Raw genomic sequence first — 16,156 nt, 5'->3', positions numbered from 1 at the left:
CCTTTTCTAGCAAACTTCAGTGACTTTTCAACTCAGATGCTCTCGGGAAAGCCTCACCTCCGTACTTGCCCCTTCTTAAGCTCCCTTCTCCTAGCACCACCCACCATGTTTTATAATTACTGGTTCCTTTTCTGTTTTTCCCAGGAGACTATGGACTCATCCATGGCAGAGCTTATTTCTTGATCATTTTTTATTTTGCAGTAATGTTTGTCAAATAGACAAAGGCATTCAAACTGCTCCTTTTATAAAGAAGGAAACTGAGGTGGGGGAGTTAAACAGCTTGTCTAGTGGCATTCAAATTCATGGCAGAGACAGGAGGACAGGTTCTACTCATCAGTGAAATTGAATCTTCCTGGATACTTAATGTGGATTTAATTTCCAGAAATTCCATTACGTATGAAATGTGAAAAGAACTTTGCAGACATCATAGCCATGCTCTGTCTTCATCACTGCTCACCTTCTCCTAATTGCTTTCATAGAGCTTCATTTTGGCGGCAGAAGGGAATATTATAGCAGATAAAATGAGCAGTGAGTGAAACAAATTTAGTGCTATTAAGTGACTAATAGGTAGGTCGTATTAAAGTTCACAACATTGTGGGCCACTTCTGTTTACTGCATGCTTGCTTCGTAAAGAAGCAGAAAGGCAAGAGGCCAGGTGCCTAACATATATTCATCTTCCTAACAACCTTATGAGTAGATACTAATATTCTAATCTTAAATAAGAGAGAGCCAAGGCCACCAGAGGTGCAGTAACTGGTTCAGGGTCAAGCAGCACAGCTACTAATTGGCAGAGTCAAAATATGAACAATTGTTTTCCCTGACTTCAAAGCTCGCTCCCGCATCTGCTATTGTAACCCTCTAAGTGCACACTTATCACTCTGGCCCTAAAACCCCAACTTCATTTTAAAATCAAAACAAAACTCAAAAAGTGGTCTCTTTTTTAGTTCTTGCTATCCTCTCTTTGAAGTTGAAAGCTTGCTTTGGAACTAGAGACACTTTAGGATTAATTGTTTCCTGAGAGCCTTGGGCTCCACATGGGAGCAGGTGGAAAGACAATTTGGACAATGTCCAGTGATGGTTAAGGGCCAATTAGTTATGGCAAACTTGTGTGAGAAAAAGGATTGAGAAACAGAAAACTAAAGTTACATGAGATTCCCCCAAGATGCCGCTTTGCCTCCCAGAAGAAAAAATAAAAAGCTCAAGTATAAAAGATACGGAGTTTAACCTTGGCAAGGAAAATGTTTGAGGTTTTTAAAAAGTGGATCTAAGAACATTAAAGAAGTCCAAATAAAAATAAGCTTTGAAACTTGAGAATTTGATTGCAGTTTGAGTTCTCACAGCTACAGAAGTGCAGAAAGAATAAAAGACTATAAACACACACACACACCCTGGTTTTGGATGTAACATTACTTCTAAGGTGAGCTGCTGTGTCTTTGTGTGCTACTAGATTTGTTTACAACATGCAGAATGGCAGCCAGCCGGGAATGGACTCTGTGCCTTTATATCTTACTTGATGAGGCCGGCCTTAGCTACGAACAAAGAAAGCATCTTCTCAGACTGCCAGCTGGCAGGCCCATCTTTACTCTAAAAACCGTACTGGGAGTTTAATCAGTAGGTACGTTTGAGTTAAATCTGAGGGGTCTGCATTAAAATGCATTCACTTCTGTACTGTCTAAAGATAATAACAGGCTACTTTCTGAGAGAAACGGGTCTGAAAATAAGGCTTCAACTGCTGATAAATCAGGTAGGGATGAGAAGAGCAGCTCTTTTTACAGAAAGACACTGTTCTGTTCACTCCTGTTGTTCCTACTAGCAATTTTGAGCACAACAAAGAGTTTCCATGAACTGTAAATTTAGTTAGAAATCAATCCAGACACACACTTTGGTTAATCATCTGCTGAAGGCCCAGTGGTGAGCTTGTTGCCATGTGGCCAACAGCATATAGAGAGGCGTAACACCTGACCAGGAGAAGCTTATGTTCAAACACAGGAAATGGGTAGAATAAAAGAAAGGGCAACCTAGTGCTAATTGTGCTGGTTTAAACTAGCAAGTTTTCTTTTTTTCTTCCTTGACTTTTTTTTTTTTAAACTGAGTTCAGCAAAGCCCTAGGGGTCTGACCAATGACAGGGGTGGGAAGAGGCCAGGATTTCATTGATTCAAAGACATGTATTTTTTTCACATTTTAACATCTCTGAAATTAATGTGCATCTTAAAATTGATGGCATTTATTTGATGAAATAGTACCTACTCAGACTACTGAGCACTTGTATCAGGGACTCTGCTGAACATTTCATATGTATTAATTTATTTTTAGTTACCTATGAGGTAGGTACTATGATTACTTCCATTTTAGAGATAAAGTAAAATACAGAGAGGTTCAGTTATTTGCTTAAGGTCACACAGCTTGAGCCAAACAGCCTGACTCAAAGGTCTGCGTTCTTAGCCACTGTGCCATAGTACCCGCACTGTTAGCTCAATGAGTACAAGGCCCTGAGTGGCATGCAGAGGGGTTTGGACCCAATCTGAAGCAGGTAAACTGCTATGTTCTTAAGAAAGTAGATAATGACTCCCCTACTCTCACCCCCATTGCTACAGTATCAGGATGTTCCACTTTGGAATAGTAAATTTTGCCATTCATCCCCCCTGAAGGAAGGAAGTTTAACCTGGTTTATCTAACCCAGGTATGAAAAGGTTGTTACTACTTTTTATTTCATAAAATCATTGTTTTTCATCTGTTACACAAACCACCATAATTTGTTCAAAACTAAAAAAAAAAAAATCTCTTGTGACTCGTGTCAAAAAATATTTACAAATGGAGGCTTTTCCCTGGTCAATTCCACTCGTCAACTCTGCATAAAAGATGAAAATAGATCTCTGTCAGCCACCACTTTCTTAACTTCAGAAAGACACAGGAGCCACTTAGAAGAAAACTTCAGTGCATTGAAAGCTAGCCGAAAAGTCAGAGGGGTGTGCTTGTGTGTGTTTGGTTTCTTGTTTGCATCTCTGTGAGGCTCTAATGCATGTCCACTGTCATGAGTTTACACATAAATTATAAATTAGTTGAAAGCAGATATGACAAGTAATATTCCCTTATGAATGCTTGGAGGTTTATAAAACATGAGCAATGAAGGCTTTCTGCCTATGAATGCACTCTGGCACACAAACGTGGTCCGATACATCGAGAGCCTTTTCTAGGGAAAATAGAAATGTTTCCTTTTGTGGTCATTGCTTTGATGACAGACGATTTTGTCCCTCTGTAGAGAAATAAAACGTTTACCACTGGGAATGAAGAAACTGTCTATGGAGAAAAGAAATGTGTCCTTAGCGTGTCATAGAAAAACTAATGGTTTTCCCAGGGATAATCATGCAACACAAATTGGTTACTATGACATTTGCACAAAAATTTTTAGTATAAATATTGATCTAGTTGAAGACTTAGGTTTCCGGACTCTATAATCAACACATAGTAAGTAACAAACAGTAAAATATTTTTGGTGTGTAGAGCAGGTGAGTTAAGGTACGGTGTTCTTCTAAGAACAAGAAGGTGCGAGTTTGTGGCTTGGTTCAGCCACATACTAGGTGTGTGATCTTGAGCAAGTCTCTCCTTTCTCAATCTCTTGTTCCCTACCTCTAAGATGAGAAGGTTAAACTACATGATCTCTGAGGTCTGTTCCAGCTCTAAACATTTAAAAATAGGATCGAAGCAATGTTTTTTAATGTCTCTATATATCTTAGCACTGTCTTGATACATTTCATTATTCATGAGGAAGTAATATATCTTTTTCCTTTACCTGTCTCACCAGTATTGTGAAGATTTTAGCTTATTAGACAAAGGTGCCACATACATGCTGTCATTAAAATGGAAAGACAGGGCACTGTTATCTGGAATGTTTCAGATAAGAGACTCATTATCGACTGTACAGACTGGAGATGTGAGAGCATTGCCATAAGTACAGGAAGAAACCCTCAGCACATTAGGATGCTAAATGTTGGAGACACATGGGCGCTGAGATTAAAGCTAATACACTTCCCACAGATGGCAGCAAAGACATTGGGACCGGACTTTGTGGTGGGAACAAAATAGGTCAAAGGTATCCTTCTGATAGGCCTTCTGTGAACCACAGCTTCTCGCCCTTCTCTGATTGCAACAAAAAAACTGATCTTCAGAGTAGCTGAGTTTTATTTTATTTTATTTTATTTAATTGAAGTATAGTTGATTTACAATGTTGTGTTAGTTTTCCTGGTGTACGGCAAAGAATATATATATTCTTTTTCAGATTCCTTTCCATTATAGTTTATTACAATATACTGGATATAGTAGTAGTTTTAATATATATACATATATATATATATATATATATATGTTTAAGATAATACCACTAAAAAGAGCTAGTGATAGCAGATTTGAAACTAGATGTTTGATAACTATTCATGTCTATCTAACTGCCATGGCAGGATGGATTGTGGTCCAAAGGGTAATTTGTAAGTCAGCTGTTAGGAAGCTGGAAGAAAATTTGCTGTTGTAACTATGTTTAAAAGGGGGATTATTTTCTCAACGTAGAAAATAAAGGTATACAATCTATAACGTACCTGAAGTACATTGTCCCCCTGACAAAATGTTCCTTACTCCTGTTCTTCCGAGTTATACTCTCAGTACTACCTTTTCTTCAGTACCTTTCCCGGTTCTTCATCTCACTCTGACCTTTACTGAATCCCAACAGCATTGCATTAGTACTTAGGATTAGCTTCTAGATGGTCTTCTTAGTATTTTTGGGGGGTGGGGGACAGGGTATATATCTAAGTTTGCCTTCTAGACATCCTGGAAATAAAGGTTTCTTATAAGTTTTATATTCCCCTCAGCACTTAGCATGGTGCTTTTCTGCGGCAGTATGGTGGATAATTATTGGTTCCTCCTCCAGCTCAGAAATAACTTTGCTCTCTTCAATCCAAGGAAGGAACCAAATATATAGGGATGGGCTGTTAGCAGCTATGTTCTAATGTGTGTCTTCACAACCCAATGAGTCAATTGAAGTTCAGAGTTTGTTCTCTGGCATTTGGAATTTGACTGACAAGAAGAATTGTCTCTTTCTTTAGGGGGACTCTATGTAAAAGAAAATATGATCAAAGGATATATTTTCTGTACGTGGGTGGGAGAAACAGAAGAAGCTGGCCTGTACAGGGGAAAGAATAGAGCAGCCCAGAGAAAAACACAAAGATGAGAGTTTCAGAGAGGGTGCTGGAAAATCTCTGCAGTCCTCCAGTTTCAGATAACAGTTCTTTTTTAAATTTAAAAAATTTTTTCTTGAAGTATAGTTGGTTTACAATGTTGTGTTAGTTTCTGGTGTACAGCAAAGTGATTCAGTTATCTCTCTCTCTCTATCTATTCTTTTTATAGATTCGTTTCCAATATAGATTATTAAAAGATGTTTGAATATAGTTCCCTGTGCTATACAGTAGGACCTTGTTGTTTATCTGTTTTATTTATAGTAGTGTGTATCTGTTAATCCTAAGCTCTTAATTTAGGCTCCCCTCCTTCCCCTTTGGTAAGCGTAAGTTTTCTATGATTGTTTCTGTTTTGTAAATAAATTCATTTGTAACATTTTTTAGATTCCACATATGAGTGATATCCTATGATATTTGTGTTTCTCTGTCTCACTTTAGATAACAGTTCTTGAAGCATACCTGCATGGGTAGCCTTTGGCTCTATATAAATAAATAAATACATTTATAATAGATAATAGATAAAACAAACAACCCTTTATTTTCCATGAAGCAAACTCTAGGGGCTGTAGTTACTTATAGCCAATCTAATATAAATAGGATTCATGTATATGATGTTGATAATGATAATGCTGACTGCAATGCCTGTCAAATGAATCTCATATACAGATATATTTGCCATCTTAGGAAATGGTGAAATGAAGGTCATAGGGTCATGTATGTGTGTGTGTGTGTGTGTGTGTGTGTGTGTGTGATTGGTGGGTGACACACACATACAATATTATTCAACCTTAAAGAAAATTCAGCCATTTGTAACAACATGGATGGACTTTGAAGGCATGGGCATCATGCTAAATGTAATAAGCCAAATAGACAAATACTGTATGACCTCACTTACGTGGAATCTGAAAAAAAAATTTTGTTTTAGAAATAGAGAACAGATTGGTAGTTGCCAGAGGCATAGGGTGGAGGATGGCAGAAATGAGTGAAGGTGGTCAAAAGGTATAAGCTTCCATTTTACAATTGACCCTTGAGCAATGCAGGAGTTAATGCACGTATAATTTGTAGTTGGCATTTACTATTGAAAAATATCCATGTATATATAAGTGGACTCATGCAGTTCAGATCCATGTTGTTCAAGGGTTAACTGTATAAGGTAAGTCCTGGGGATGTAATATACAACATGGTGACTATAGTTAACAATAATGTATATTTGAAAGTTGCTAAGAGTAGATCTTAAAAGGTCTCATCACAAGAAAAAAAATCTGTAGCTATATGAGGTTATAGATTGTAACTAAATTTATTGTGGTAATCATTTTGCAATATACACATATATCAAACCATTATATCATATGACTTAAACTAAAACAATGTTAAATTTCAATTATGTCTCAATAAAATTGGGGAAAACGAAATAAAATGGACATTTCTAATTGCCATGGCTGAACTACCGAACCAGCATTTCTGAAGTTCGGACCAGGAATTTGGATTTTAATTAGGCTTCCAAATGATCCATATATAGGCATTGGCTAAGAGTTTATTTGGCAAGACCTACACAACTATTCTGAATCAGTCTAAACATTCACCAGCCTGAAGTACTGACTTTGACAGTGATACCAAATTTAAGGAGGACTTTGTTCCCTGCATTCTAGATGCCATCCTCAAATTCTGGACTTAAATTCTAGTAGGACTTGGCAGTCACATTGCAGAAAATAAAATCCTAAAGTAATTGTAAAGACCTTCAAGATGCAGTTATACTAATTTCTCAGGTTCCTTCTTCCAGCTGTCATTGAATCTGATGTCTGAGTCCAATTTTCTTTACAGTAAAGGAAGTCTCTCACATGATCTAATAATACTGTGCTATAATTTAAACCTACTTCCTCCTATCCTGACCTCAGGATCAGTGCAAACAGGTTTCATGCCTTGAACTTTTCTGCTTTAGTCTTAGAATCAGAGTAACAAATTTAGTTTTACCCATCTTGAGAGGTCTGAGTAAACATTAATCCATAGTGATTATGCTTGAAAGTAATGACTTGTGTTTGTTTTCTCCATTTTCTTCACTGAAAACCAATGAAAAATCTTTTCAAATTTATATGGAGATAATATGCAAAAAAATATTTTTTTTCAATGTGTTGCTCATGGCCTAAAATATTATGTAGAGGTCTTTATCATATTATCACAGATGAATACATCACTTAAATACCCCCTTCATGGCTGTTAAGGCACCATAGAGTCAATTCATGCTCAGGGAGCTTTAATCACAGATCATCGTTGTGATAAATGGTAGTCAGCCTGGGCTATCATGTCAACGGCTACTGGGGGCGTTCTTAATGGGAATGCTGCCAGCATGCAGTTCGTAACTACTTTCAAGGAGCACTTCTAATCTAATGGCTAAATGAGTATCATTAGAGTGTCTTTACATGTAGCATTTCTGGAGAAATTCCATATTTAAAGGAGGCCAGTTATTGTAGTCAACGCATACAACTGAGATTGCTTGAATGATGCAGATACTGTCAATGGTATTGACAATTAATAGCTTATTAACGGGTTGAGCTATCAAGTTTTATTTTTTTTGTGACCCATCATATCACACATAGCGAAACACTAAGCATAACAATAACAACACTCATGATAACAATAAAGGGGAGGTTGGAGGAGTGAAAGATTCTGGTTGGTGAAAACTAACACTTAACTAAGAGTTTTTATGTTGCCCCAATGGCATTCATCATATGCCTTGTTTTCTTTCTAAAACTCAATTTTCAGCCTCAAGCCTCAACCCAGAAACTACAGAAACTCTTTTAAAGAATACTGCATAATTTAAAAAGAGCCTTTATGACTAAGAGGAAGAACAGGAAAGAAATAAGAAGCAGCCCATTTAGAAAATAAGACAATTCACAATCCAATGTGTTTCCTCAAATTGAAAATGTTCTCCTAAATGCTTAGAACAGAATACAGGAAAATGTAACTCAACCAATGAGCAAACAAACAAAATCTCCTTTGCGTTCTATCAAATATTTGACAAAGATGCTGGAGTGTGTAAATTGCATAAAAGGTTACCAGCTCTTGAAGGTGAAGGTACATGGGGCTACAGATAGGTTTTGCTTAGCCAGCACAATAATTTAAATAATCAAAATTTGAATGTTTAAAGACTTTAGAAAGTCCATGCAAATATCCAGACTGCCGCAGGCACCACTGCGCCACGTTCTCTTACATAGAGCTTCTTCACATAGTTGATATCCCTCTAGCCACTTGAGGTTAGGGCTCCTCTTACGGTTTTCTAACCGAATATGACAGGGCAAAATGTTAGAGCCGCTAGGGACGGAGAGGTATCTAGTCCATCAGCCTCATTTCAGGCTGATAAAACAGAAACCAAGGGATGTAACAAGGATGTGTTTTAAGACCCCCATTAAGTAAATCAGAAACTCTTTATGGTAGAATTTGAACTGTTCCAAACAGTTTTGTTATTTGGCATAATTAGAAGATTTTAGTTGGACATGTTAATCTTACGCTAAGTTAAACTTGATCTAAAAGATAAATGATCATTTAGTTATGAATAATCCATGGACTGGTTTCACTATGGGTCCCTGTTTCTGAGAAATACCAAAAATATCCAGTTTTATAACTTTCTGCTTGATAAATGCCACAATATCCAAATACCCAGACATATACAACAATTTTTTATTCATTTTCATCAAGGAGTCACACAAAACCTTTAAGCATTCTGAAAATTTAAGATACCATTAAGTTCACCATTGCTTCAAAAACAGGCAGCTTTCTGCGAACATATTACTATCTTAATATTAGCCCTAATATTATTTAGACTGAATGGTAAAACCGTGTATGTACTTAATAATTACAGTTTTCAGGCCATGTAAAACTGAAAAAGAGTACTGGGAAATCTGCTTATTCCGTGTACTTTCTTTTTCAATGAGCCTTCTGACCATAAATCAGTGTATTTGGCACCCCTTTGGTATACTGGGAAGCTTATACATTCAGTATAGTCTATGAACTTGAAATCAGCAAAAATAAATCAACCTCATTAAGTAACACCAAACGCATATAAATAATTCAACACCTTTCCGAGTACAACTACTACATTAATTATACAGATACTTTTAAGTTGGCTATTTGTTATAAACTTTTATATCAGATGCTGAGTCATATTTAAAGGAAAAAGAACTGATGAAGTTAGTTTTTAAGAATATGGTCAAAAAGAAGAGGGGGGCAATTCTTGAAAATACTGTCAAGTATAAACACACTTAGTTACCTCATATTCCTGGGAAAACTTCAAGTTGTCATTTGCTTTTAACCTTTCAATGTGATCTGCGAGTTCCAAGATAGGTATTGGAGGATGGCTAGCCATACCTATTAAAAGGAAAGAATAAAGACATTTGAAAATGCATGAAAATGATGCTAACTATTCCAAAATATAGAGAATGCTATAGTTAGAAATGGCCTGAAAATATGTGAGTAGTAAAGATGTTTAATGTGAGGAAGCAGGCAGATAGTTTGGTTACTCAAAGCAGGACATGCTCTGGAAGGATGAATTTTGTAGCCAAATGAAAAGCTACCAAGCATAATCCCCAAACTAACACTCCTAGTGTGAAAGAAAGTGTTATTGTGCTATGAATCAATGCAGTTAGCTCGTGGAGAAAACTGACAGGCTTGATGTCAACTTCTGCCTTGAGTAATGACTGTTATGTCATTTCAAACTCCTTCTCCTGCACTGTGTGAAATGGAAACTGTGTGGAATTAAATGGTGTAAAGTGAACTAAGAAAACAGATACTGAGAGAGCCCTAAAAGGAAAAGCATAATAGCTTGATAGGAAACATAAAGTGACTTATGCATAATCAAGGAAAACTAACTTGAAGAATGAAGGTTACCAGGGTAACCGGAATCATCTGAACCTGCAAAGGAAATGATGGTGTAAATAAAACAGAATGAATTTGTTAAAAAAAATGAAATGGATAGTCTGATATACTTTTTAAAAGGACTAATAAAATTGCTGCAGGTTTTTACAGGATCCACTATACACTGTGACTAGATTAAGATCGCTTTAATATTTCACAAACCTGTAGGTGACTGACATTCACATGCATACATGGACACAAAGAAGGACATGCACCACAGCTCACAGACAATAATCACTGATAACAAAATCAGACACCATACTGAGTTTCAAAAATGTTTTCACTCGTAGCAGATTGTAGAGATTGGGTTGCAGCCTTCTCCTGGACATTTATTGATGGCCACACTGACAGCTTTGTGGTATTTTGCCCCAAGCCCCTGTTATTTAACCCCCAGCAAACTTACAATCCACTTCAGGTGTAAACATCTTTGTCCACTAATGGGAAATGAATGCAGGAAAGGGAGCAAATGGTGAAAGGATGAAGAGGAAAAAGAAGGTAGAAAAAGAAAGAAAGCAATGACAGTGGGTGATACATCTTAGTTCAGTCTGCCAGCTGAAGGTATGTTAGATTCATAGATTCTGTTAAAAATAATCCATCAGTTTTGGTGATTCCTCTGCTGTACAATGGTTTCTCACTTTTCATGTGATTTACATGTTACTTCTGATTAATTTTTCAAGAGCACCATGAGACAGCATTGCTGACTCATGTCTTAAAGATGCAAATTCCAGCTGACTAGAAAAAACGTGAACTAGCATGCCCCCAGGGAAGCCTCTGACGTAGAAAAAGAATGAGGGAGGGGCTCAAACTGGAAGCCATGTTGACATTCTGCCATCCCTGGGACTCTTTGGAGGGTGTCAGGCTGTGGTATGGTGACCACTAAGTCAACACAGTGTGTAATTACTTTACGGGTATTTTGGATATTGTGCTGTTATTGAAAGCCAGCCAGTGAGTTCCTTTGTCTCAAATGCTGAATTATCAATGGTTTGGTAAGTTAGGTAAAAAACTATTTTGCTTCTTCCAATCATTTTAGCATTGTGCTGTGATAGGTGGTATTTTAGTGTTCATGGCTATGAAAGTCTGTTTTCAGTCAGCTAAAATCTTAATGGAAGATCCAATGAAAATGAGTCGGCTTGGAAGTAGAAACTCTTTGTTGCTGATATAATTATGCATTTGGACCTAAATGTTGGAACCCATTTCTGAAACTTTTCCTTATAGATGGTAGAATTGAACTCATTTACATTTTGTGGAAGGAGAGGGTGGGTGATGGTGGTCTAACAATTAAAGTGATCTTATCCAGATGAGGCGCCCCCAATGACAAGAGTGGAAATGCAAAGCCACAAGAGACTAGGTTTATCTGGAAATGGAATGATGTGGACATCCATTACAGTGCTTTAACAGAGAAAATAATAGAGACAAAGACGTTTAGACCTTTTTGAGCGAATCGTGGGAGAGAGTTATTATCATATATGGACTGAGTGGTGGTTTGGCTAGAGAGGGAGGACACAGAGCCCATCAGGGAGGCGTAGGGGACTGAATTACTGCTCAAAGCTGCAAAAAGTAAAGCCAATTGGAGATGGGAAAAGTATTAGTATAACAGCAGTAGAAGACCATCATAATCAACCAAAGATGCGATCAGCACATTTACTTCTGGCATGCACTGGCACATGGTCTGGAAGTATTACTTTGGAAGCTAATTACAGAGAAATCCAAGCAAACCTGCACTGATCCATTACATTCTAATTCAGGATATGTATATAGCACATGCAACGATATCCTGGCGTTCAAGAATCATTATTTAAGACTTGACAGTATTGCACTGAAGTTCTAGGACGAGTAAAAATGGCAGAATGGATGTTTCACAGAAAGGGGAGGAAAGCTTTGTGGGAATCTGATGGTTCAGGAGAAGAAATCATGGACTAGTATACTGAATATGAATTCTACTTCTAGGTCTGCCATCTACGAACAGGGACAAACTTTTTGTTATCAAGCACCTCAGTTTCTTCTTCTGTGAAATAAAAATGTGGGGCTAGATAAATTCTGGAGTCACTTCCTTCTTTATAACTCATTTCTTCCTCAACTGGATAGGATGTCTGAGCAGAGAAGGGTCTTGTGGATGTAGTTCATACGTAAAGGTTCTAAAAGTAACTGCATCTTTTCTTTGAGGGGTGGGGAGAATTTACACTCTACAAAACAGAAAATATATGCAGTTGAATTGTCAACTTTCTGAATTAAGTTTAATACAATTTTCGTTAGCTAACCAAATTATGATCTTATATCATGTATTCAAAATGAATAAATGTCAACATAAAAATTATGCTGAAGAATAAACGTGGGGTGAAACTCCTCCAACATGAAACTCTTATTTATTTACTTATTCCTTTTCATTATTTTATTTTATTTTTTATTGAAGTGGTGTAGTTGATTTACAGTGTTCTGTTAGTTTCTGGTATATAGCAAAATGATTCAGTTGTACATATTCTTTTTCATATTATTTTCCATCATGGTTTATTACAAGATATTGAATATAATTCCCTGTGCTATATGGTAGAACCTTGTTGTTTGTTTATTTTAGATACAGCAGTTTGTGTCTGCTAATCCCAAACTCATAATTTACCCCTCCCCCCATCTTCTCCCCTTTGGTAACCTTAAGTTTGTTTTCTATGTCTGTGAGTCTATTTCTGTTTTGTAAAGAAGTTCATTTGTATCATATTTTAGATTCCACATGTAAGTGATATGATAGTTGTCTTTCTCTGACTCACTTCACTGAGTATGACAATCTCTAGGTCCATCCATGTTGCTGCAGATGGCATTATTTCATTCTTTTTCATGGCTGAGTAGTATTCTATTGAATATATATACAACATTTTCTTTATCCATTCATCTTCTGATGGACATTTAGACTGCTTCCATGTCTTGCCTATTGTAAATAGTGCTACAGTGAACACTGGGGTGCATGTGTCTTTTCAAATTAGAGTTTTCTCTGGATATATGCCCAGGAGTGGCATTCCTGGATCACAGGGTAACTCTACTTTTAGGTTTTTTTTTTAAGGAACCTCCATACTCTTATCCATAGTGGCTGCACCAATTTACATTCCCACCAACAGTGTGGGAGGATTCCCTTTTCTTCACATCTTCTCCAGTATTTATTATTTAACATGAAACTCTAGGTCGTATCAGAAAATAATCACCAAGGGTCTGTTGCAAAATAGTGTTATACAATTCTCCCCAAACTTCTCCATTGTCCAACGTGGAAAAAAAAATTTACAGGATATAATCAAGCATTTTAGAATCTGAATGAAAAAGCAGACACTAAGAAAACTATGAATTTGACCTCACTGTGGTCTCTTTTCAATCTTTTGTCTGGCAACCTGGCTTTGCTCACAGTCTGTGAAGCAACGTTTTATTAGAACAGTGTTTTCACAATAGCACAATTTGAGGTGTTTTAAAATTCCTTCTTTCCAGGCTGCACACCTGACCAATTAACTCAGAATAGCTGGGTATGGGAGCCGACATTGATATTTCTAAAGTTCCCTGGTAATGAGTCTCAGTCCTTTGGGAATTTTTGATGGGGGCAGGGGGCTGTAACTTTATTTTTTTCCTTCAAGAATAAGAGTTTATGAGAATGAGATCAGCTTTCTCCTGGTGATACCCTTGAACCTGCTCTAAGTCTCCATTAGCAAGCTTTAGTGCTTTAGCTATTATTAACAAGAACTTGAAGTACAGCTCACAGCTGATGAGGACTTGCCAGGGTCACGACCTCATCAGTTCAAAGCTACAAATGCACAACATAAATGCATTTTAAAGGCACACGTTGCATCTGAGCAGAGTTTTCATTCTGAAGCTATGATACCACAATATACACTGTCAACATGAAAAATGACAGATGTAGTCACTGAAATCTGCCTTAGATTGGAGGAGAAAACATGATGGCTACTTTTAACAGGGTAAATATTTGTGACAGTAACTGCATGCTGGCTCCCTTATAAGATGTAAAACTTTAAAATCGTGGCATTGTAAGCTGAGAGGTGCCTTAGAGATTACTTAGTCCAGCATTTTCATTTTATACAAGAGGGCTCTGAAGTCTAGAAAAGTTAAGTTACCTGTATATTTTAGCCCATCTAGTCAATAACAAAATCTTAAGTGGGTTTGGCATCTTTACTGTTTTATTTCTAGAATGGAAGTTACGATCTCCTCAAGCAGGGGTCAAGGTTTCCAGTGGCTCAAGCGGCCAGGTTGGTTAGGTAAATGATTAAAGATAACCAGGTACTGAACAGTAAACACTTTCACAAGTAATGTGCTCCCCCCCATTTCTGTGCAACAAGGAACCTTTTGTGCAACAAGCTGTCTTTCATTTCTCTACTTTCAGTGGCGTCTCAGGAAAGAGAAATATTTCTCTATTTTTTTTTTTTAAATAATAAGCTTTAGATGAATGGCAGCTGAACTCTGTGTCAATGTCAGGGCCATCCTTAGGGCTGGTGTAGACTGTGGAGAACTTCTAGAAGGGTGCAAAGCTCTAGCAGATATCTTTCAGGTAGAACTACAGAGCCGAGAGGGTGAGGCTTCTCAGGCTCTCAACAGCAAGTGAAAACCCAGATAATTATGTGACTTACCTCTGTTTTCACTACTGACTCAAAATTTTGTTGAAATCCAGTAGGGGTCAAAGAAAAGACCTTCGGAGGCCACATTTGGCTAACAAGATTGTGATCTCTGTTTTAGAAGAGCAAAATGTTCCTTTGGTGTGTGAATTAAAATTAAAGAAGGTTGAGGAGAGTGACAGGAAGCATGTTTGTGTCCACAGGCACTGGGAGAGACACTGGCGGGGGGGTGGGGAATGGGACAGTGTATAATTCTCGCATGATTCACTCTCTGTGGGTTCATCTATCCTCCCCTCCCCTCTTGCATTAATTCCACCAGTAAGGAAAATGAAGCTCAGAGGGGTAAAAGGACTTGATCAAGGTCATCATTATCAGTAAAACTATGGCTAGGTGGGGAATTTGATCCCAGACCTTGTCAGTTCTCATTTAGGGAACTTCTCATTATGCTATGTTGTCTCTTAAATCATTGAACACCCCAGGGAGAGTGGTGCCATGTACATAAATATGGGCTTGTGAAACTGTTTGGGCTACTTATTCAGTAACAAAGGAACATAAACTACCCTCAGTTGGAGAAAATGTGTCAATAAAGTACTAGCTTCATTTAGAAGGTATGCCTGTGTGAGTGGTGGGGACAGGTAAAGGGCACTTATACACACACCTGCATTTTTTAGTCACTTCTTACTAAAACTTTGTGAGCTTCCATGAAAATATTTTGTATGTATACCTTTAGTTCATGTTAAAAACTGTAGTGCTATTCAGCAGAAAATTTTTTTTTAAAAAAACCCTAATTTCCCATGTTTTTGTTTTTCAAATGTTCTATTTTACTTGGTTAGTAATCTAACCAACGGTAAGTTTCAAATGACTTTTTTATCTGTAGAGAAATGTTTATCAAATACTTGCCATATTTTTTAACCTTGTATTAAATGCCAACAGGCACTTTACAACTTTATTAACAGTTTTGTTAAGTGGAGGTTTTGAGGTCACTAAGAGTGGTAGAACATCTTTTAGATGATTTTTCCTGATAATATTTATGTGTGATAATGCAGTAATACTCTCTTCATGGTTTTCCTTTCCAACAAATTGTGATAAAGGCTGAAGAACAGGTTGTGGTCATGGAACAGGGAGAAGTTAATTTGTTCATCAAATCAGAAGTATACCTACCTGACTTAAGAAATCATAGCAACTTAGTTTATAAAATATTTTTCAGCTTTTAACATAATATGTACTACTTAGCTTAACCTGAATAACTACAAATACTCTATGTTTACAATGTGCCTCACAAATGAATGGTAAATTAAAGACAAATGAGAAGATTGATTTGTAAGGTATAATTGCTTGTTGGTACAACAGTGACAGTTTGACTTAATCCATGACTAGGATCATCATTAAGGGAAAGATACTACAAGAGTGCTTTATCAGGTAAGCACTAT

The 16,156-nt window shown here is 37.1% G+C and overlaps 1 protein-coding gene across 4 annotated transcripts in view; it reads right to left on the bottom strand.

Annotated features, from left to right (window-relative positions):
• PTPRD (protein tyrosine phosphatase receptor type D) overlaps positions 1-16,156 on the bottom strand; it is a 2,148,730-nt gene that overhangs the window by 96,984 nt on the left and 2,035,590 nt on the right. For 2 of the 4 annotated variants that reach the window (XM_081238160.1, XM_081238161.1), the window contains 2 exons: positions 10,087-10,128; positions 9,488-9,585 (listed from right to left, as the gene is read on the bottom strand). In XM_081238160.1, coding sequence (XP_081094286.1) covers positions 9,488-9,585; positions 10,087-10,128 — 140 coding nt within the window. The remainder of the gene's footprint in view (positions 1-9,487; positions 9,586-10,086; positions 10,129-16,156) is intronic. The other 2 variants (XM_081238163.1, XM_081238162.1) reach the window with 1 other exon arrangement.

The sequence above is a fragment of the Mesoplodon bidens genome (genome assembly GCF_964165515.1).
Source record: "Mesoplodon bidens genome assembly, chromosome: 6".
In the NCBI taxonomy this organism is placed as follows: domain Eukaryota; kingdom Metazoa; phylum Chordata; class Mammalia; order Artiodactyla; family Ziphiidae; genus Mesoplodon; species Mesoplodon bidens.
The sequence above is the reverse complement of the archived record's forward strand: the minus strand, read 5'-3'. Positions and strand labels throughout refer to the sequence as shown.